The sequence below is a fragment of the Panthera onca genome, chromosome E1 (assembly GCF_046562875.1).
Source record: "Panthera onca isolate mPanOnc1 chromosome E1, mPanOnc1 haplotype 2, whole genome shotgun sequence".
NCBI classification, from domain to species: domain Eukaryota; kingdom Metazoa; phylum Chordata; class Mammalia; order Carnivora; family Felidae; genus Panthera; species Panthera onca.
The window spans coordinates 33706969-33729270 of NC_138352.1; the positions used below are offsets into that span (position 1 = coordinate 33706969).

Sequence of the window (22302 nt, forward strand, 5' to 3'; positions counted from 1 at the left end):
GAGTATCATTAATCACTGTTTAAGCTAGAAATGCTGAAGTCCTGCGGCTGAGTTTAAGCAGCTTATTTTTAAAGTTTTTTTTTTTTTTTTGGTTGTTTTTGTTTGTTCATTTAGTAATCTCTACACCCAATGTGGGGCTTGAACTCACAACCCTGAGATCAAGAGTCGCATGTTCTTCTGACTGAGCAAGCCAGGCCCCCTGAGTTAAAGCAGTTTAATGGACACTGTTGGATTCTGGATGGAATAGTCACCACGCTGGCTCCCTGAATTGCTCAAAGAACACTCTATTGTTGCTTAGCTGTGACGGCCAGATTTCTAGCTTTTCTGTCACTTTAAAACCCTCAGTAAATTCCAAGTGACCCAGCTAGATGATCTGTCTGGCCTGCAACCCTCCAGCCATTTGCTGAGCTGCTGCCTCTGTCCCATAAAGCTTGGGGACAGCGGCTGTGAAGACTGTGGCTTAAAGACCTTTGGGAATGGCACTGGTTAAAGTGGCTTAGAAACTGTGCCCCTCAGACTCTTCCCACATTCTGGTTGCTTGTTTCCCTCTCCTGTTGTTCATTCCCATACAACAAGAGGTACTCTGAGTTCTGTGCACCTGCAGAGTCAGTCTCCCTCCAGCCCTCCCCAACTCCCTCCTTTCCTTCTTCCCTTCCCTCCTGTTAATGTTTCTTGAGTACCTGCCATGCAGTAGGGTCTGTGCTGGGCCCCTCCCCCTTGGCTGAAGCTCTTCCACAGCCATCACTCTCATCGACACTTGGTCCGTAGTCTGTGGTTCTCAAAATGAGAATCCTGAACATGGTGTTGGTCACCTGGGAGGCTGTTAAAGATGACAGTCCTGAGTCTCATCAGAGCTGCTGAAGGAGGGGCACCTGAGTGGCTCAGTCAGTTAAACAGCTGACTCTTGGTTTCGGCTCAGGTCATGATCTCACCTGTTTGGTGAGTTCGAGACTCCCCCACTTCCCCGCTGTTCCCCTGCCCCCCCCCCCCCTTCCCCGTGCTGACTGTGAAGCCTGCTTGGAATTTTCTGTCTCCCTCTCTCTCTGCCCCTCCCCCCTCTCACTGTCTCTGTATCTCTCAAAACAAATACACTTAAAAAAAAAAAAAGAACTGCTGAAGGAAAGGTGCCTGGAGACTGTTTCTTAGAAATGCTGTTTCTTAGGCTCACCTAAATCAGAAGGCTGTGTGGGTCACCTGGGTGGCTCAGTCAGTTAAGCCTCCAACTTTGACTGAGGCCCCATGATTTCATGGTTCTTGGGTTCAAGCCCCGTGTCTGGGCTGACGTCTTAGAGCCCGGAGTCTGCTTTGGATTTTCTCTCTCTTTCTCTCTCTCTGCCCCTCCCCCATTTGTGCAGTCTCTCTCTCTCTCTCTCTCTCTCTCTCTCTCTCAAAAATAAATAAATAAACATTAAAAAAAAAAAAAAAAGGCTGTGGCTGCTAGTTCTTGGACCCCCTTCTCTGTCCAGAAGTGCACAGGCCTAATGTGGAGCCAATTGGTTTCTACTCCCAGGAATTTCCAGATGCGAGGCTGCCTCTCTCCTCTCCCTCTGGGCCTGAGCTACTTATAGAAGATGTGAAGTACTAGACTCTATTAATACTGCAACCAGCCAAACTACTTAGGCTTAATGGTTAACTACTAGGCTTAATTATTTATGGCAAAAATAGTTTCCCCATTCTGTCAGTTTTAGGAAAGAGGAATGTTCCAGGAATGACAGTGGACAAATCTTGTCACTTCTCTGACTCTCCAGCAGGGGCACCACGATATCATTTTTAAAATCTGGAACCCCGCCCCAGCACTGAGTGCACTCTACCTGGCTCCTAACCATCATTAACTTTCCCTTCTAGAAGATAAGACCTTTCAAGTTGAGGAACTTTGTTTTGCTCATCTTTGTATCTCTCAGGGTATCCACTTAATGTAGTGAAATTCAGGGAGCACCATTTATCTTGTAGACATCACAGTTTTCCACAGATGGCAGTTGAGTGACTTGAGAAGCCAAGTCTTTTATTTATTCATGATAAAGACACCATATTGGCTTGGATGGCACTGGCACTTCCAATGTTTAGAATACTCAGTACATGGAGGATACTCAATAAATAACTGCTAAATACTTTCCCCCAACATGAACATGCCAAATATACAGAAAAAATGAAAGTGGATATCTATTTAACCCTATATAGATTCTAGATTCAGCACGTGTGAATTTTTGCTATACTTACTGTGTGTGTGTGTGTGTGTGTGTGTGTGTGTGTGTGTGTATTTTTGCTGAATCATTTGAAATTTAATTGCAATCATCGCGACACTTAACCCATAAATATTTCAGCAGGTATCTCCTAAGAATTAGGACATTCTCCTAAACAACTGCAATTCTACTATTACTCCTAAGAATAATTAACCATTACTTCCTAATATCATTTAATATCCAACTGTAGAAGCTGGTGTCGGTGCCCCGCCCACATCCCCTTGGTCTGCTTGCAAACAGTTCCCATATAGCAAAAAGGTGACTTCCTGAATGTCTCTCCCTGAACATTCATGGCTAGACCAAAAGAGTGCACTCTACCCTCATAGGATGGGCTGGAGATGCTGGGGAGTCAATACCCCAAGAGTATTCCTTAATCAATGATGGAGAGAAGTTAGTGGATAAATACCCAAGCCTCCTTCCCCTCATGAGTCGATTCTGAGGTATGTTCCCCAGAGCTTGTCAAAGGGTCCACGGTGACAGTGTCCATAGTTATAACCTATCCATTAACACATACCCTTTCTTAGTTGTCCTTCCTTCCCTGTCTCACTTCCTTACTGTGCTCCTTGAGATCACCTTTAAATAAACTACTTGCAGCCAAAGCTTTTGTCTTAGAGTCTGCTCTGGAGGGACCCAGAACCAAGACATCAATTCATTGCTAAATTCACTTACAAATGATGATAGTAAAACACACTCTTCTTAGATCCACCAAGAAGCAAACTCAAAACTTCCTTAGATGGCGCTTGCAACTCAGCAACAGAAACTGCTCTTAGTTATGATTCTTACTGGAACAATGGTATATACAAAGGCTGTGTTTATTTATTATGCCCTGCCCAGCCTGTATTAATGATAATAATAATAATAATAATAATAATAATAATAATAATAATAGCTACTGTAAATTAGCAGCTTCCTGTATGGCTGCTTCACATACTTTATTTCACCTAATCCTCACAGTGCCTTTGTAGGGAGGGCACTATTACTGTTTCTGTTGTATTGACAAAGAACTTGAGGCTCATAGAAGCTACACAGCTTTTTTGAAGTCACATAACTAGTAAGAAGCAGATCTCTTCTGGTATGCTTACCCATTGTGTTAAAATGTGCTGATAACCATAAATATTCTTTATCCTATTCTTGCATAAATGGGAACAATAGTAGTACCCAGATAACACTGTACAACACAGTGTAATAACACCACAAACATACATTTTTTTAACCAACCAAAAAAAATGTTATCTTCAATTGCTAATTCTTGAAAGTATAATGCAATGATTCCCCCCAATCATGTGAAGGTCTCAAAGGGATAAAACTTCTCCCAGTTGTGCTTGGCTTAGTACATCTTATGCACTGGGCTGGGGTTACCAGCATTGCTTAAGTTGTGGAATCTTCCGATATTTTGGCTGCCATGTTCGAGTTAGATAACTTTGGTAATTTGACAGCCTGAGAATGGTAATGGGGCAAGTTTGAGAAGAGGGTTGGTTTTCACAGCAGCCAGAATATTAGAAGATTCCACAACTTAAATAATGCTGGAAAAATATCACTTCCCACTGATAACCCAAGCCCGGTGCATTATCTAACTTGAACATGGAAATGTTTGGTGAAATGTGCTACAAATTTTTGCACAAGGTCAGGTTTTCTTGGAATAATTACATCACTGTTAGTAATATCTGGCCCCACCTAGTTATTTAGAGACACATGAAAACTTAGGTCTGAAGATGTCTTTCCCAGTTAGTGTCTTCTCTAAGAATCCATAAAAAGAAAGAGACTTTGAACCCAATTTATTTTGTGTACTTGACCCTACTGTCATAAAGTGTTCAAATTCAAGTATTATAAAGATGGTAACAGGGAAAGGATTCAGGGTTCCCAGATGAAGAAACAAGTGGCCAACGAAGTCACCTTTTCAGAGCTTAGCAGGTAAGTGGTAAAACTTTGTCTTCTATATAGAGAGTCGTAAAAATTAAAAACAAGTCAAGTAAGGGAAATTCATTTTGAAAAGATGCTGTCTAATGTGGTAGAAGGGAAGGGGTGACATCCATCCTCCTCTTTAATTAATAGGGTAGGGTATGGTCTGCTAAGAAGCTCACACTCAGCACTTATTAGGCACCTACAGTGGACAGTGCTTGAGAAAACTCTATTAATGACCAGATTCTGAAATCATCACTATTACGGTGGTAGGATAGAAATCTTTTTTTGGCATAGTTTTAAAATTACAGAAGAATCAATGTTAGTACTAATTGCATCTTATTGAAATATTGATGCAGGTTTGCCAGCCAGAAAGGGTGAGTCTGGTGGGAATGAAGCTTGCTCTTGTCAGGACAGGCCTGGGGTGGGGAGAAGCAAAGCCCATCCACACAGTCGTAGGAATGTTACAGCTCTTGAAGGTTAATACTTGTAATACAGGGATGAAACTCCAAGTCACTGAGGTCTATGGAACGGCCAGGGCTCAGAAGGGATTAACAGCAGCTTCTTAAAGGAGGAGAATATCAGTCTAGGCAGTACAGTGATTAAGAGTCTGGCCCTGGGAGTCCTGGGTTCGAATCCTGGCCCTGACATTTACTGTCTTTGGGATCTTGGGCAAATGATATAATCTCTCCAAACCTTTAGAAATGATGTCAAGAGGGTTGTTAGGGACTTCACTGAGATTGGAATAATGTATGTGAAGTGTTTAGTACAGTGCCTGTTGCATAGAAAGCATTCAGTATGTGTTTCTACCATATTCATAGTGGTACTCTTGAAAGGAAGTAATTAAATATATATTTTTCCTAGATGAAGTAGAGAATGTCTAGGGAGATGGATGGCAGCAGCAAAAGCATAGAAGGAAAAAAGAAGGACTTTGTTATCTTTTATTCTTAGTCTATCCTGGGTTGAAGAGAATAGGTATTCTGAGGGAGAGTATGGGGGAGGGGTGGAAGGAAGCAAAGAGATTAACATGGTTTAAGACTAGAGACTAAGGGCACCTGGGTGGTGGCCCAGTTGGTTGAGCGTCCAACTCTTGATTTCCGCTCAGGTCATGATCTCATGGTTCATGACTTTGAGCCCTGAGTCGTTGGGTTCTGCATGTGCAGAGCCTGCTTGGGATTGTCTCTCTTCCTCTCTCGCTGCCCCTCCCCCACTCACTCACCCTGTCTCTCTCAAAATAAATAAATAAACAAAAAAAGTAGGGGGGGGGGGGCGCCTGGATGGCTCAGTCGGTTAAGCGTCTGACTCTTGATTTCGGCTCAGGTCATGATCTCACGGTTCCTGAGATGGAGACCCACGTCAGGCTATTTTTTATTGACAGCAAGGAGTCTGCCTGGGATTCTCTCTCACTTCTCTCTCTGCCTCTCTGCCTCCCCAAATAAATTAAACTTAAAAAAAGAAAGAAAGAAAAAGGACTAGAGTCTATGCTGCAATTGAGTCTTCTCTAAGGTATTAACTTTTTGAGTCTATGGGATTTGGAACAATCTCAACAACTCTCTTTAGCAGAAAGCAACTTTTACAAAAATGACCCGACAGGCTTTCAAGATCAGAATTACTACAGTTCAGTAGAGACTGTCTGTGAATGAAGGAAGTTTCTTTCTCTTTCTGTTAAAATGACATTCAATCAGGGGCGCCTGGGTGGCTCAGTCGGTTAAGCGTCCGGCTTCAACTCAGGTCACGATCTCACGGTCCGTGAGTTCGAGCCCCGCGTCAGGCTCTGGGCTGATGGCTCAGAGCCTGGAGCCTGCTTCCGATTCTGTGTCTCCCTCTCTCTCTGCCCCTCCCTCGTTCATGCTCTGTCTCTGTCTCGAAAATAAATAAACGTTAAAAAATTAAAAAAAAAAAAAACACACACACACACACAAAATGACATTCAATCAATTTCTCCAGGGAAGACTGGTTCTACCTTCCCCGGGGCTGCCCTATAGCTGCCCTATATCTTAAAGCCTATTTCCTTGTGGTTTTCTTTTTCTTGCCTTAAAAAAATATCCTGAATACTAAAAGTACTTTGGACTCAGTAATCAGAACAAGATTGTTTAATTAAAAACTAGAAATAGTACTGTTACAGCTGGGATGACTCATCTGGGATTTTATTTTAAATGCATAATAGGCAAGAGGAAGTTTCATAAACTCAGCATAGACCAAAGTACAGAACCAACTACTCCCTTTTTCCCCCCAGCAGACCAGACGTAAATTTGTTAAAGATGGCCTGGAAGATCAGTTGCCTAATGAGAATGTGCAGATTTCTTCTCTTAGTGATTTTGTTTCTGCCCTGTGAGGTGACAAGTAAGTTCATATTCTTTTGGTCTCTTTTTAAATAAAGAAAAATTTCAGATTAAAAAATTATCAGTGGGCATTGGGAAAATCCAAAATCCAAATCACCAAATACACAGTTGATATGGCTCAGAGTACAGGAGTCAGACAACATGACATAACAGTCAATGGAAAAATATTTTTATGGTTCTGGTAATTATGAGACAGAGTAAATGTTCTGTTCTCTCCAGAGCCACAGCCAGAATTTTCCTACATTTTAATGCATTCCATTACTAATCACATCCCAAACAGGCTATGCTATTTATTTGAACATACCACTTACAGGAAAATCCTTCCTGTACTTGTTCTCTACCCCAGTCTGGAAGTGGATCTCATCGAACCCTTCGCCCCCCCCACCCCACGCACATCCGTTTTAAAAGGAATACATATTGGGGCACCTGGATGGTTTAGTCGGTTGAGCATCTGACTTCAGCTCAGGTCATGACCTCACAGTTTCTGAGTTCAAGCCTTGTATTGGACTCTGGGCTGACAGCTCAGAGCCTGGAGCCTGGAGCCTGCGTCAGATTCTGGGTCTTCCTCTCTCTCTGCCCCTCCCCCGCTAGCACTCTCTCTTAAAAATAAATAAACATTAAAAAAATTTTTTTAAGTAATACCTAGTCAGTAAAAAAAAATTCAGGAAATATATGAAAGAATAAAGAAAATTAAAAGTCCCCCAAATCCCATCATCCAGAGATGCACTCAACAATATTTTGGTATATATTCCTCTAGATTTTTAAAAAATCCTAGGCTGCAAAGTGACATTATTTTCATCAGTAGTTTATGCATTCTAAAGGAAAAGTTCATATGTTTACAGATTATATTAACAAATGTTATGTAGGGGGCAAATCTGTGACAGCTAAAGTCATTCTTAGTTTTTGTTAACTTGCTTCTGAACTAGGAAAGTAAAAATTGAAATTCAGGTATGTTACAGTGAATGTATTTCTGAAAATCAGAGATTAAAAACAACTGTTATATATCCTGATCATCCACTCTATAACCTGTCTACCCTACAAACCAGTTGTTTAACCAACAATTATTTTACCACACTGCCAAAACAATATTAAAACATCAGAAATGCAAGACCCATTTTTCCACAATCCCATCAACAAATCAGAAATCTTTCCAAATCAACTTTTGCCCATATTCAATTGCATATTCAATTTTTTATGTATTTATAGGAATTATTACAGATGTAACTTACATTCTGCCTATTCACCTAAAGTTGTGTCTTATGTATTTTTCAATTTTGTTTTCATTTGTCCTTTCCCACTCCCACCCCCTTGTTTTGCTACTTCCAACCCCTTGAATTAAACAATTTAAGTCTGGAAAGCATTTCTCTACTTTTATTAATTCTATTCAGTATACACAGGGAGATTTTTCCCCCAAATTTTCCTCATAAATGTGTGTGTGTATGTGTGTGTAAATGAGGGTAATTCTGTACATACCCTTTTCTAACCCAGTAGTTCTCAAACTTCACTGTACATTAGAATTGTCTGAAGGTTTTTTACAAACGCAATGCCCAGACTGCACTCATATCAATTAACCAGAATGTCTGGGTGAGGAAGCCAAGCATCAATATGTTTTTAAAGATCCCTAGGTGATTCTGACGTGCAGCAAGATTTTGTAACCATCATTTTAACATTTTCATTTTTTTAGTTAATAATACATTATTTTTATCTGTATTAATCTTTTTCCTTGTAAAATCATATAGATCAATATGACTATTTTTAATTATTGCAGAGTATTTCATTGTACTGATGTAACATGATTTATTTAACCAATCCCCTATTTCTGCTATTTAGAATGTTCAGTCTATGTTAAAAGTTTCTTCCTGCCCTTTCAGGTTCTGTCTTAACTGTGAATGATAAAACTGAGAACTATATTCTGGACACTTGGCTTGGCTCCCAAGAATCTCTGAAATGTGCTGTTAAAAACCACACCAGGGAGGAAGAACTACTCTGGTACCGAGGAGAGGGGACAGTGGATTTGAAATCTGGAAACAAAATCAACTCCAGTTCTGTCTGTGTCTCTTCCATCAGTGAAAATGACCACGGAATCACCTTTACTTGCAAGCTACGGAGGGATCAGTCGGTGTCCATCTCAGTGGTGCTGAATGTCTTTTGTGAGTGAGGGGGAAGAAATTGCAAGTCAATCTGTGTTATCTGCACTATATTAAGTGGTACTTGAAATCTGGGTCTAAAGAGTTACATGCATTTTAACATTTGCTTGGTATTGCCAAATTGCCCAATTTATGCTCCCACAGTGGTGCAGGTGGGGGCCTACTCCCCCACACCCTTGTGAGCATCGAGTATCCTCAACTCAAAGAATTCGCCAGCCTGGTTTGAAATTTTATTTTCACTTTCTAAATTACAAATAAGGGTGTCCACCTTTTTATAAATGTGTTGGCTGTTCATGTTTCTTTTCTGTGAAATGCCTGTTCATGTTCTTTACCCATTCTTCTATTGAGTTATTTGTCTTTTTAAAATTGGTTTGGATAAGGGCTATATATTAAGGAAATTAACCTTTTGTCATTTGAGATTATTGTATTTCTTGTATTTATTTTTGATCTTCTTATAGTTCTTTTTTTGGCCATATTGAAATTTTAAATGTTTATGTATTTAAAACCCTTGATCTTTTCCTTTGTTGTTTCTAGCTTTGTGTTCTACTTAGACATTCATTGGAAATCTTTTTTTTAAACTTTATTTATTTATTTTTGTCTTGGGGGGGCATAGGAAGAGAGTGAAAGAGAATCTTTAAAATTTTTTTTTTAGTTTTTTAACATGTATTTATTTTTGAGAGACAGAGCATGAGCTGGGGAGGGGCAGAGAGAGAGAGAGAGTGAGAGAGAGTGAGAGAGAGAGAGAGAGAGAGAGAGAGAGAGAGAGAATCTGAAGCAGGCTCACTCCAGGCTCTGAGCTGTTAGCACCGAGGCCAACACGGGGCTCGAACCCACAAACCGTGAGATCATGATCTTAGCTGAAGTCGGCCATTTAACTGACTGAGCCACCCAAACACCCCTAAGTTTTTTTTTTTTAAATAAAAACGTATTAAAAGTTTTATTAAAAGCTTTATTAAAAATTACTTTGAGAGAGAGAGAGAGAGAGAAAGCACGAGTGGGGGAGGGGCAGAGAGAGAAAGGGAGACACAGAATTCAAAGCAGGTTCCAGGCTCTGAGCTGTCAGCACAGAGCCCGACATGGGGCTCAGACCCATGAACTGTGAGATCATGACCTGAACTGAAGTTGGACGCTCAACCGATTGAGCCACCCAGGTGCCCCCAGTGAGAGAGAATCTTAAGATCCATGCTCAGCATACGGCCTCACGTGGGGCTCAGTCCCATGACCCTGGGATCATGACCCAAGCTGAAATCAGGAGTCAGACACTTAACTGACTGAGCCACCCAGGCACCCTGGGAATCTCTTAACATCACCTTAACACCCAAAATGAGGAAACTCTTTGATGGTTGGATTCAGGTATTGGTAACCCATTGGTAGACTACATGGGGGCAAGGGAGTCCTACAAGTAATTCCATATAGGTGATCACATAGGTGTTTTGGGTGGAAAGTGGTGCTATGTGAGGGAGGTATGGATAATACAGAGAGGGGTGATGTAGGATAAGGTGACGATGTGGTATGATTTGGTGGAAGAAGTAGCTCTGGACTCAGAACCTAATAATAAAGTCAAAGGCATTTGACTCCATGAGCTCAGCAAACTTTTCTGTGAAAAATGGATGTCATTGCTCTTGAAATAAAAAGGTGGAAAAAAGGCTGAAGAATCCAACTCTGGAAAATACTGGCATCTTACAGTTTGGGTTTCTAGGGTGAAACATTTGCATGTTCGTGGGCAAAGGAGTTTTTTTTTTTTTTTTTTTTTTTCTATGAATCAGTAAAATGTGGTTTTTAGCAAGCTACCTCTTGGCTACTTTGATAGTACTCAAGGCTATCAGGGGATCTTGGAGGTCTTATAATCCTTATAAAATTATAGATGAGGAAACGGAGGCCCAGACTGAGGGCCCAAATTATCACAGCTGGAGCTGAGAACAGAACACCATTCCCCAGGCTCCTCAGTGCCCTTCCATTGTCTTCCTAAGGGAGACATGGCAGATAGCGTGCGGTGGCTTAAAGAAATGATTTTCAGTTTTCCAACCTGAATGCATGTTTCAGACCATCTTTACAACAATCTCCTAAATGTGGCTGTTGCTAAGCACATATAAAAAAGCCAATTGGTCAGTGATTCGTAATGACAACAATTGGCACAAACTCATAATCAATAAATCAAAATAAGCTCATAAAAGTGATAAGAATATAATGTACAATTCTGGGGAAGTATTATTATTGTTATAAATAGCAGATTGAGAACTACATGGAAGCTTGATAATACACAATTTGGGGGAGGGTGTGCAGAAACAAGTTTTTCTCACAGAACCTGACCCTTCTTTCACAGTTGCTGCTGAAAGTATAAATTCAGACCACCTCTTGTACAATTTTTATCAAAATTTAAAGGATGCCTACCCTGTGATCTGGTGTTTCTCCTTCTAGATGGGATAAGCTTGGAGAAACGCGTGCAAAATGTACTTAAAGAAACATATACAAAGATATTTATTAAAGCATTAACATTTTAAAAATGAAAATAATGCCCACCAATCAAAATGATTCAAGAGTCTTATATTGTAGCACTCTAAAAGCAATGAGCTAGATCTCTGTGGTTCAAAGTGGATATATCTCAAAAACATGCAATCTTTTGAGAGAGTAAAGTCTTTATATAAGCTTCCTAAAAACAATACAGTGTATTTCCTATTGATAAATTATATGTATAAAAAACTTTGTTCAGGGTCCCCGGGTGGCTCAGTCTGTTGAACATTGGACCCTTGATTTGTGCTCAGGTCATGACCTTGTGGTTTGTGGATGCAAGCCGTTCGTCGGGCCCTGCACTGACAGTGCAGAGCCTGCCTGGGATTCTCTGCCTCCCTCTCTCTCTGCCCTCCCCCTGCTCATGCGCTCTCTCTCTCTCTCTCTCTCTCTCTCTCTCAAAAATAAATAAACATTTCTTAAAAACCTGTTTTTTCAAAAAAGATCTGCAAGGATTTATGTCAAACTCATAGCAGTGGGTATCTTTGGGGAGGAAGCAAACAATATGGAATCAAGGAGGACCTTAACTTTACCTGAAATGTACTATTTTTACAAAAGGGAATACTCACATATAGCTGATATGATTTAAAATTGACCTTCAATGGTTAAATCAAATGGAACAACTAATAGGACATGTCCATAGGTCCTATGGTATATTTGATAATTACATTCTCTATTGTAGCAGCTTCCAACATATCCGAATACCATATAACATCCTTGTTGGATACGGATACAGAATTCAAGCTCATTCCAAAGAGCAGCAAAATGTCATTCTTCTGAAAGAGTTATTAATAGCACAGCCTACTCAGGGTCTAATTATTCAGTGTGCAGATTACACAAGCTCTTTCTTTCCTCCTTCCCTGACTCTAACTCCTTCCTACTGCCCGCTTTTCAAGCATTTCATTATTCTTCTACACCTTAACCAGAAAATGCAAGGGGCATGGAGAAGAGAAAGAGTCAGCTCAGCCTTTTCTCCCCTTTGGTGGGTGTTGGAAAGCCCTGGTTGGAAAGCCCTGGTGCAGGTGAGGGTTGGAATTATTTGGTGAAGATAAATGTGTTCAAGTATCTATGTCTCTAGGACTGCCCTTATCATGGAGGGAGTACGGACTGGCTCACCCAGAGGGACGAGAGGGACCCAGAATGTCACATTCACCTTCCATAGATGTCAGAGTTGCCACAATCGGAGCACCTTCTGGGAGGGGGACATTATTTCTAGAGAATCATTGAGGAAATGCAAATATGCATTGGGAAATGTGGCCAGGGCAAATGCGGTTAGATAAAATGCAAAAATTGAGGATGTGAGGAGACCTCAAAACCACCGTGGCAGCCGCCGCTTCCGCCGCCGCCGCCACCACCATAAAAATAGTAACTAGCACTGTGGTAAATTCTTTACAGGTGTTATCTCATTTCATCTGTACAGTACCTTGTGAGATAGGTATTGTCCCACTTTTTAGATGAAGAGAGTGAGCAGTTGCTTAGCAATTAAGTAACTTTCTCAAGGTCACAGAAAGTGGTGTAAAATGGAATTAGGGACAAGTGCAATCCCTGCTTTCTTTATATTATACTGTTTTCTCCAACATATTAGTACAGATTGGTTTCAGAGAGCAAAGACTCAAGGCTTATCCTCTTAGGTAGTGCTATAAATGGTCTACTTGGTACAGATTCATCATTATATACATTTGTTTCATGGTTTATCTTCTCTACCACATGGAAGATCTGTAAGGTTTGGAATTGGATGTATGTTATTTACCATTGTATCCCTGGTTCCTAGTCCAGTGCTTGGCGTAAAGTAGGTACTTGATAAATTTTTGTCCAATGAATGAATGACTGCGTGAGACAGACTGAAGGAAGATCTTGAACACTGTTGGTAAACTACTGCTTATCCACTAATTAAGCCTAAATGCTTGAGTTTTGTAGTTCCTCCTCTTCTGAGTGGAGACGACTTGCAAACCGTTGAGGAAGGCAGTGATGTGAAGTTGGTTTGCAATGTGAAATCCAACCCCCAGGCTCGAATGATGTGGTACAAAAACAGTAACATCCTGAATTTAGAGCAAAATCACCAAGTCCAACAGACAAGTGAGTCTCTTCAACTGTCAATCACCAAAGTCAAGAAATCTGACAATGGAACCTATAGCTGCATTGCAAATTCATCTCTGCAAATGGAGACCAAGGACTTTCACCTCATTGTCAAAGGTAACTCTCTTTTTAAGTAATATCCAGAACAGTGCAAAAGTCAGAATAGGTTCTCAGTAAACATTTTGTGTGGCAACAAATGATGATGCTAATTATGGTTAATAGCCAATGATTTTCTTTGGAGAATCACCCCTATCCAAGAAATTTCCACTAAGAATTCTAATTCATGGGGCACCTGGGTGATTCAGTTGGTTAAGCATCCACCTTCAGCTCAGGTCATGATCTCATGGTTCATGAGTTTGAGCCCCACATCAGGCACTGCACTGACCTGATCATGAAAAGCCTGCTTGGGATTTTCTCTCTCTTCCTCTCTCTGTGCCCCTCCCCCACTTGCACACTCTGTCTCTCAAAATGAATAAATAAACCTAAAAAAAAAAAAAAGAATTCTAATTCTTCCATTTAGGGGATCATGCCCATTCCATATGAAACACTGCTTTTTGAGCAAAGGTCCTTTCTAGAACCAAGTGGTAGGAGATAATTCTGGTTGGCTTTTAGGGAGGAGTACTTCTGTAAATTCTCCTGGGCCACTAGGTTTGTAGGAACTGGACTTTTGAGTTTACAGCCTAATGATAAACAGAAAGAGAAGTCAGAAACACATAAAGAAGGGAAGACAGATAAGAAAATGAATCTCTGAAATCACTCCTGACTTGGGGCGCCTCGGTGGTTCAGTTGGTTAAGCATCTGACTTTGGCTCAGGTCGTGATCTCACAGCTCATGACTTCAAGCCCTGTGTCAGGCTTTGTGCTGACAGTTCAGAGCCTGGAGCCTGCTTCAAATTCTGTGTCTCCCTTTCTCTCTCTGCTCCTCCCCTATTCATGCTCTGTCTTTCTCTCTCCGTCCCTCTCTCTCTCAAGAATAAATAAACATTTAAAACATTTTAATAAAAAAATTAAAAAAGTAACACAATCACTCTTGACCCTGAAATTGTAATCTATAGGCTAATCAGTAGTGAGGGAGGGGGAAGATGGTGGAAAAATGTCTTTCTCTTGGGCTTCATGCTTCATCCACACAGACTTTTTACCTCTTCAATAACAGAGAACAAATGAAATTTCAAATGTTCTTCCCTCCTCATATTTCTCATTCATACAAAAAGAGAAAGGGGACCTGAGCAGAGAAAGCAAGGAAGACAGTAGAAAGAAATGAGGTCAGAGAGCAAATGGAATATAGAACGGTGTTCCCACATTTCCACTTACCACTGGCAATTGTGGCAAAATTCGACCTTGAGGTGAGCTGCACAAAAAGAAACTTTCAAGAACGCAGCTGTGATGCCTGAGTAGGAATAGCCATCTTGATACCAGGGTAAAGAAAGCTGCAGTCTTAGCACAGCAGAAAAGACCTGTAGAGGATGTTGGGTCTTGGGGACTTCTTTAGACAATGCCCCAGCCAGGGGAAAAAGCAGGACGGTGTGAGACAGAATTGGCAACAATCAAGCCTGTCAATCATTCTTTGCTGCTGTTCACTGAATAAAAGTTCAAAGATAACTTCCTTTTTGATACAGATCCTGAAAGTTTGGTTAAAATATTTAAGTTTTCTTAGATAACATCTCTTTTAATTTGAAACAAACATTTAGTAAGACCTTTACGTGTTAATTTGCAGGGTGCCTCGTTGGCTCAGTCAGTTAAGAGTCTGACTTGATTTCAGCTCAGGTCATGATCTCACGTTGGGCTCTGCACTGGGCACGGAGCTTGCTTAGGATTCTCTCTTTCTCCTTCTACTTCTGCCCCTCCCCCACTCACGAGCGCTCTCTCTCTCTCTCTCTCTCTCTCTCATGCTGTCAGAAAAAATGTTAATTTTGATTGCTGAATATATAGGCAAAAACATACCGAAAAAATCTTTAAGTTTGTTTTCATGTTAAAACTGCAATTATGAAGCTGAGAGGCATACCCAATTATGTCATCTGCAGACTTGGGCAAGCTAAGTTAATTTTCCAGTTAGAAAGCCTTAGTTTGGGGACATTTATGAACTCCCTTCTTACTCTAATTGGATAATGTTGATCAGTTGAAATAAAATTTTATTTTTCTGAAAAACAAACAAACAATACCAAAAAAAGCCCAAAAAACAAAAAAGAGAAAGGCAAGATACCTGGTGTAGCAGATGCAGAAAATGCTCACACATTTTCTGGTCTGAGGCCAGTACGCCAAGAACAGCCAAACAAGCTGAGGCTCCTATTTCTTGTTAGAACATTATTCACTCTGCCGTTTGCTTCCCTGTGCCCACTCATTGCCTTTCTTGCTAGTTCCTAGGAAGCCAACTGAATCCCTGCCAGAAGGGTTGGACGATGTGACCAGAGGGCTTATTTCCTGCCCCTCAGGGGGGTCTGGGACACCAACAGAGAGGCTGGTGGGGAGAAAGAGGTGCTGCCAGTTGAATGCCCATTACCGTGATTACTGGCATGCTCAGTAATTTGTCCTGCAGGGCAGTGAGAGTACCCCCAGGGTCTGTCCGCTTTAAAAAACCAAACCCACAAATAACCCAAGTACTCATGGGGTAGAAGCAGTGGAAGAGGCAGTTTACTGAAGCTTGTGGCTATTCACCTCCCTGCAAAAGCTCGGTAGGTGGGGCCTCCAGCCACGCCATTCTAACTGGGTGTAAAAAGCTACCCGCAGAGATCAGGGAATTATATCATCCCTCTTGGTTAAGAAGGAATCTTAAGTGCTCCGCGAGATAAAAAACATACAACTTGTGTGGCAAGCAGGATGTCAGCTTGACAAATTGGCTTTCAGGTGGGCAGGATCCTGTTTTGGATGGAACCCTTCCAAGCCAACTTGTTTTTCTTATTTCTTCCTGCTCTATTATTTCCCAGGCTGTCAGCTGCTTTCACAGCAATAAGTGCTCTGCTGCCTGTGCTCAGGCTGAATGTGTTTGCCACGAGCCTCTCCTGGCTTCAGGGCTCCGTAGGGTAGTTTCTAAATGGGGCCATGCAAAGCTAGAAGTGTAATTACAGATCTTGAGCACGAGAGTTTACCCTGTGTGTTGGGATTTTCTTGCATAATAAATATGGAGGGGGAAAAATTACCAAATCTGGTTACAAATAAGAGAATAAAACAGGGGGTGCCTGGGAGGCTCAGTCGGTTGGGCAATTGACTTTGGCTCAGGTCGTGATCTCACAGCTCCATGAGTTCGAGCCCTGCATCGGGCTCTGTGCTAAGCTGTCAGCACAGAGCCTGGAGCCTGCTTTGGATTCTGTGTCTTCTCTCTCTCTGTCCCTCCCCTGCTCGCGCACTCTCTCGAAAATAAACATTACAAAATTAAAAAAAAGAGAGAGAGAGAGAGAGTAAAACAGGACAACAGGAGAGATGCAGTTATACTGACCAAAGTCACTTTCATTGAAATCCAAAGGGAGCCTTAGTGGATCAGGCAGTTTATATCAGCTTGTTTAAGGACTGACAGCTGTCACGTGGGGCTTCATTTAATTCAGCTTGGTAAAAATATCCAGATCTTTGACCAAATTCTAATTTCTTTTCCTAATTGTCCCTCCTTTGCCTCCCCTTCATTTTGACATCTTTCCTTGGCACTGAAAGTAGAAAGGGCCCCTACTAAGGTTAAGGCTCTTCGGTGTCCCCCAGGGCTGGCTCTCACAGGGCCGGTGCTTATAAGAAGGCCCACGGAGCAGAATTTCTCCAGAATATTGGTGCAGCTCACACTCTCATGAAAAAAATTTTTAGTAACAGCTAAAAGAGAGCCAGAGTAAAGGATGCTTAATCTACTTACTCCCCAAAATTATCCTGCACAGTAACTAGACATACAGGAAAGAAGAAAACAAGTAAAAGGTAAGTGGTTTAAGTGTGTCATACATTTACGGAGGGATAAATGCTATTTTATAATCTTGAGGGAAATAGGGCTTGGGCTTTGAAATGAGATTTATCTAAAGTCTTCTCTTCCCCTCCTTTCCACCTTTTGCCCCTCATATACTATTTCACGACCCTTTGTCCTTTATAACACTGATCTCAGTCTGTGGTTTTTGTTTGTTTAATGTCTGTCTTCACTACTAGAATGTGAGCCCCATGAGGCCTTCCATGTCTGACCTATTTTTTGCAGGGCTGAGCACCATACCTACCTCACAGTAGTCATTTAGTAAAAACTTTTTGACCACACTCAATCTACAAACTCAAGGGCACAATAAATAGCACACTTTTTATTTCCTATAAGTTTCTAAAATATTATCTTAGCAAAGATTGGAGCCCTGCTCCCTGCCCCTGGTCCCGGGGTGGCATCAGAATCCAGGGGCTTAGGTGAGGTCATTTAAACATCTTTGTTGATCTTACTTTTAAAAGTTTCATCCCATGTCATATCAAACTTATTAAAATGAATCACACAGAGTATACTTTTTTGCTGTAAAAATTTTGAAAGGATGTTTGTAACTTGCATACATTTTGAGTTTTATTATATATAAGTTATTAATGTGGTTCTTAAGGTTTAAATTTGGCTGTTGGGTTACAGTTGACATAAAGCTACGTTTTATAGATATTTAAACATTTATTAATTTTGACCAATCTGCCACTTTATGTTCATACTTTGGAACCAATATGTATTTTCCAGGTCTCAAATATTTTCATAGGCTTTTGGGAAGCTTGCAAGTGCAGGCACTGTGCCTGCAGTGCCTGATGAACAAAATAGCTCTGAGTTTACCTGGTATTCAGAAAACGATGGGCTGGGTTTTCATTTCCAGGCTGTTATGATTGCTGCTGATCTCTTTCTAACCCAGGTTAGAAGCACACTCTCTGGGACCCCTGGGTGGCTCAGTCAGTTGAGCGACCGACTCTTGATTTCCATTCAGTCACGGGATCGAGCCCCATAGAGTGTGTGACGGCACAGAGCCTGCTTGGGATTCTTTCTCTCTTTCTGTCTCTCTCTCTGCCCCTCCCCCACTCACAGCACCCCCCACCCTTTCAAAATAAATAAATAAACATTAAAGAAAAAAAAAAAAGAAGTAGACTCTCTGTTCTTCCACGTCGTTTAGAAAGGTATGAAAATCTTTGCCAAGGTTAGGAAGGCTGGTGCTCAGAGTCCCATTTCCCTAGGGGCACCGTGCAGTCACCTTATATAATGTCCTCTCCCTGCTTAAGGCACTATCACAGTACAGCTACAAGGGTCCCCACCTCTCCCGGGGCCCACAGGCCTCTCTCCCCTTAGTCCAGCAGGCTCCTCAACTTTTCTTGCTCTTAAAGCCTTCCTCCCTCCTTTTTTTTTTTTTTTTTTTTTTTTTTTTTAATTTTTTTTTTTTTAACATTTATTCATTTTTGAGAGTGATAGAGGCAGAGCATGAGCAGGGGAGGGGCAGAGAGAGAGGAAGACACGGAATCAGAACCAGGCTCAAGGCTCTGAACTGTCAGCACAGGGCCTGACGCGGGGCTCGAACTCATGGACTGCGAGATCATGACCTGAGCTGAAGTCGGATGCTCAATCCACTGAGCCACCCAGGCGCCCCACCTCCCTCCTTTTCTCAGAGATCCCTCCCAGTATCTTTTGGGCTTTCTTTTTTTTTTTTTTTTTTAATTTTTTTTTTTTTAACGTTTATTTATTTTTGAGACAGAGAGAGACAGAGCGTGAACGGGGGAGAGTCAGAGAGAGAGGGAGACACAGAATCTGAAACAGGCTCCAGGCTCTGAGCTGTCAGCACAGAGCCCGACGCGGTGCTCGAACCCACATACCGCGAGATCGTGACCTGAGCCGAAGTCGGACGCTTAACCGACTGAGCCACCCAGGCGCCCCTCTTTTGGGCTTTCAAAGGGCAGGAAAAACCATTGATTTCAGCCTATTTCTACCTTCTGAGTGGAAAAATTTTGGATGAAGAAAGCACAAAATGGTCTGACTACCCGTTTGGGGGGAGTGATTCATATTATAATTATCCTTTCGCAAAGGGATGGATTCAAAACCCATCTCTGCTAATTCCTAGCTCTGTGACTCTGGACAAGAGGTTCCTCACCTGCAAAATGAGGTTACTAACACCTACCTTTCTGGGTTGTTTGGAGGATGACACATGTTGAGTGCAAGGCGCCATGGCTGGGACTTAGTAGAAGCATATAAATGAGAAACATATAGCAGTGCCTGGGTGGCTCAGTCGGTTAAGCATCCGAATTTGGCTCAGGTCACAATCTCATGGTTCATGAGTTGGAGCCCCACGTCGGGCTCTGTGCTGACAGCTCACAGCCAGGGGCCTGCTTCGGATTTTCTGTCTCCCTCTCTGTCTCTTAAAAAATAAATAAATATTTTTAAAAAATTTTTAAAAAGCATATACATGTTAGTTCTTATCTCCTGTGTTTGCATTTCCAACAGATAAAGGTGTGGCTATACCCATAGAACCCATTATTGCTGCATGTGTTGTGGTCTTTCTGACATTGTGCTTTGGACTCATCGCTAGAAGAAAAAGTATAATGAAGGTATTAAAGTATTCTAAGATATTTAGGTAAAAAATCATCTAAATACAGGCAGACAACTGGCTATATAAGTGACTCTAGAATTGGGAACCATACTTGGACAATATGGTCTCTCTAAAGACCTAAAGTGGAAGTTGCTCAAAGGCATAAAAATTGTATGTATGTTATAAGGATGGCTTTAACAAAAGAGTGGAAGTGCATCTGGACAAAACCTGAATGAAGATAGCTGTGGTGCTAGGAGTAGGGGATTTGGGGCTGATTTTTTCTTCCTTTTAAATTTCCCTTTATTGTTGCTATGGTACCTCTGGTACAATAAATAAATATACAGGGAAACATCTGCTGTGGATTCAGAGACCTGCACGAAAAAGGTGGCACTTTTTGCTCACCTCCTGAGGACAGCCACAAGGGCAGCTGCAGCAGCAGGGTTGGGACCGGGGGCTGGGGCGGGGGGGTGGGGGTGGGGGTGGCGACTGGAGTCTGAATTGTTGAATGGTGAATCTTCTTGGTTAGCTTGATGCAGAGTATGTGTGTGTATTGGTGAATGCCTTGCATTTGGCTCCACCAGTTAATTCAATGCCAAAGGGAGGCAAAAGTGGCAGAGAGCCTCGAAGGAAAAGCCAGTGTGGTCTAGGCTCAGTTAATTACACAGCACTATCTCTTTGAAATATATGGTAACTGCATGTAATTCAGGGCAACAATGTCTGTCAAGAAGAAATTCACCCAACCCCCAGTTCTAATCCAAAGCAAATTTTTCCTATAAAAGGAAAGAAGAAAGAAAGAAAGAAAGAAAGAAAGAAAGAGAGAATCAACTACCTAAGAATCCTAGAAGCATTCTGATTCAAGGATTATATCTCTGTAGGTTCAATACAGAAATGATTAACATGGCCAAAACACAAGATCTGGACTAGTGCAGCGGTGTCTGTATTTCCAGGCATCTCTGTATTGATGCGTATTTTTCTAGGTAGGAGATTAACAGACATTTGGGTTTCCTATCCCCTGAACCACCTTGATGCATTCAAAATGTTTATCTGCCTTAGAAAAGCATGCAAACTCATTGCCCTTGTGTTTGCTTTTAGCTCTGCATAAAGGATGAAGATCCTCAAAGAGAAACAGCTTTGTAAGTACTCTGGGCTGGGGCCAATGATTTCCCATAAGCAGATGGGTAACAGTGGTGTGCAACATAAAGGCCATCCTAGGCAAACTCGTCCTGAGATGGGAGGTGCTGGAAGGTGAAGAGAAGAAGGTTCTGACAAGAATGGAGGGTGGAGGAGAATCTGCCTCCACTTCACAGGAAGACAGGCGAGGCTAGGTTGGAAGGTTTTCTAGAACAGGAGAGTACCATTGGTCTTAAGCCTGCTCTCCATTTAGGAAGTTTTGGGCTAATGCTTAAGCCGCACCTTCATTGTACTGCCACGTGATGTAAATGACTGAGAGGGCCTAGCCTGGGGGAAGCCATGCTACATTCTCCCTCACAACAAGGTCAGAAGCCATAGTCCTCATTCTAAATAACGCCTAGTCTGTTGGCTCCAGCATTGGAGAAGTAAGCAGTGGGTTAAAAGAACAAAGGCATTCCTTCCAAGGGCATGACTCTTGTTTTGAATTTTTTTCATATTGCTATGATCATTGTTATAATTGATTTCTTGGTTCATTTCAGATGAGAAAGCTGAGATGCCATCTAACACAGCAAGAGTTTTGCATCAGGACTTCCTTGATTTATGTAGTCCCATCTGTATTTATTGCTATTATTAAATTCACTCCTGTCAAATTGTCAGAGGTTATGAAGAAGTGTTTCATTAAGCACTGAACAGTAGTTGTTATGACTAACTTGATATACTTGCAGAACATTTTTATGAAGAACGCTATTAAGAATGAAAAGTAAGGTTCTGTTAAGGCTTCTTCTTGAAAGGTATGTTAATTGAGATTTGTTCCAGAGAGATTGGTAAACATTTAGCATATATTTTCTAGGTAGGAGATTAATGGACATTTGGGTTTCACAAATAAGGTGCAAAACCAAAATCAAAAGGAGAGCTGAATATAGAGTGATCGGTATTTTAAGTTCGCCAAGAAAGCACATAAATAATATCAATTATCATCTACTTTAGCTGCTGTTTCATAAAAGAAACGTTTTAGGACTCAAAAAAGGAAGGATGCAATCTCAGAATATAAGGCACTCCTTTAAATGGAATAAATTTAGCGTTATGAAAAAGTCAGCATATGTCCTTATTTTTCTCAGTGCATCGTGGTTTGGTGACACAGTTGCAGACCTGGTGAGCTTTACATGGTGACGGAGACAAAACCTGCAGGGCGCGGGGGCTAGCCAGCGGTCTGTTCACAAGCAGCCTCTGCCCTTGTGGAGCAGTTACTTGCCTACATCCAGGGACATTAATTATGAATCAGCCTGTACTCCTTCTCATACACCTGTTTTAAATTGCAGGTCTTCTAATTTGTCTTCGACTTTGCCCATTTCCATTCTTTCTTCATTCTTTTCCCTTAAGAGTCTCTGGTTCGCTTTCCCACACAGGTGGGATGTGTTAGGGAGAGAGACCATCCTGGCCAGAACCACCTTTTTTTTTTTTTTTTAAAGTTTATTTATTTG

The 22302-nt window shown here is 41.5% G+C and overlaps 1 protein-coding gene across 2 annotated transcripts; it reads left to right on the forward strand.

Annotated features, from left to right (window-relative positions):
• Positions 1 to 4025: 4025 nt before the first annotated feature.
• On the forward strand, positions 4026 to 21899 carry TMIGD1 (transmembrane and immunoglobulin domain containing 1). 2 transcript variants are annotated; one of them, XM_060646865.3, is made up of 7 exons: positions 4026 to 4151; positions 6379 to 6482; positions 8353 to 8631; positions 13054 to 13329; positions 19606 to 19709; positions 20783 to 20823; positions 21361 to 21899. In XM_060646865.3, exons 1-7 carry the CDS (start codon positions 4105 to 4107, stop codon positions 21362 to 21364), a joined length of 855 nt encoding a protein of 284 aa, XP_060502848.2. In that variant the 5' UTR covers positions 4026 to 4104; the 3' UTR covers positions 21365 to 21899. The 2 variants fall into 2 exon arrangements, with proteins under 2 accessions (XP_060502848.2, XP_060502847.2); XM_060646864.3 differs by having other exon boundaries at positions 4032 to 4151; positions 6376 to 6482; positions 21361 to 21898.
• The last annotated feature ends 403 nt before the right edge of the window (positions 21900 to 22302 follow it).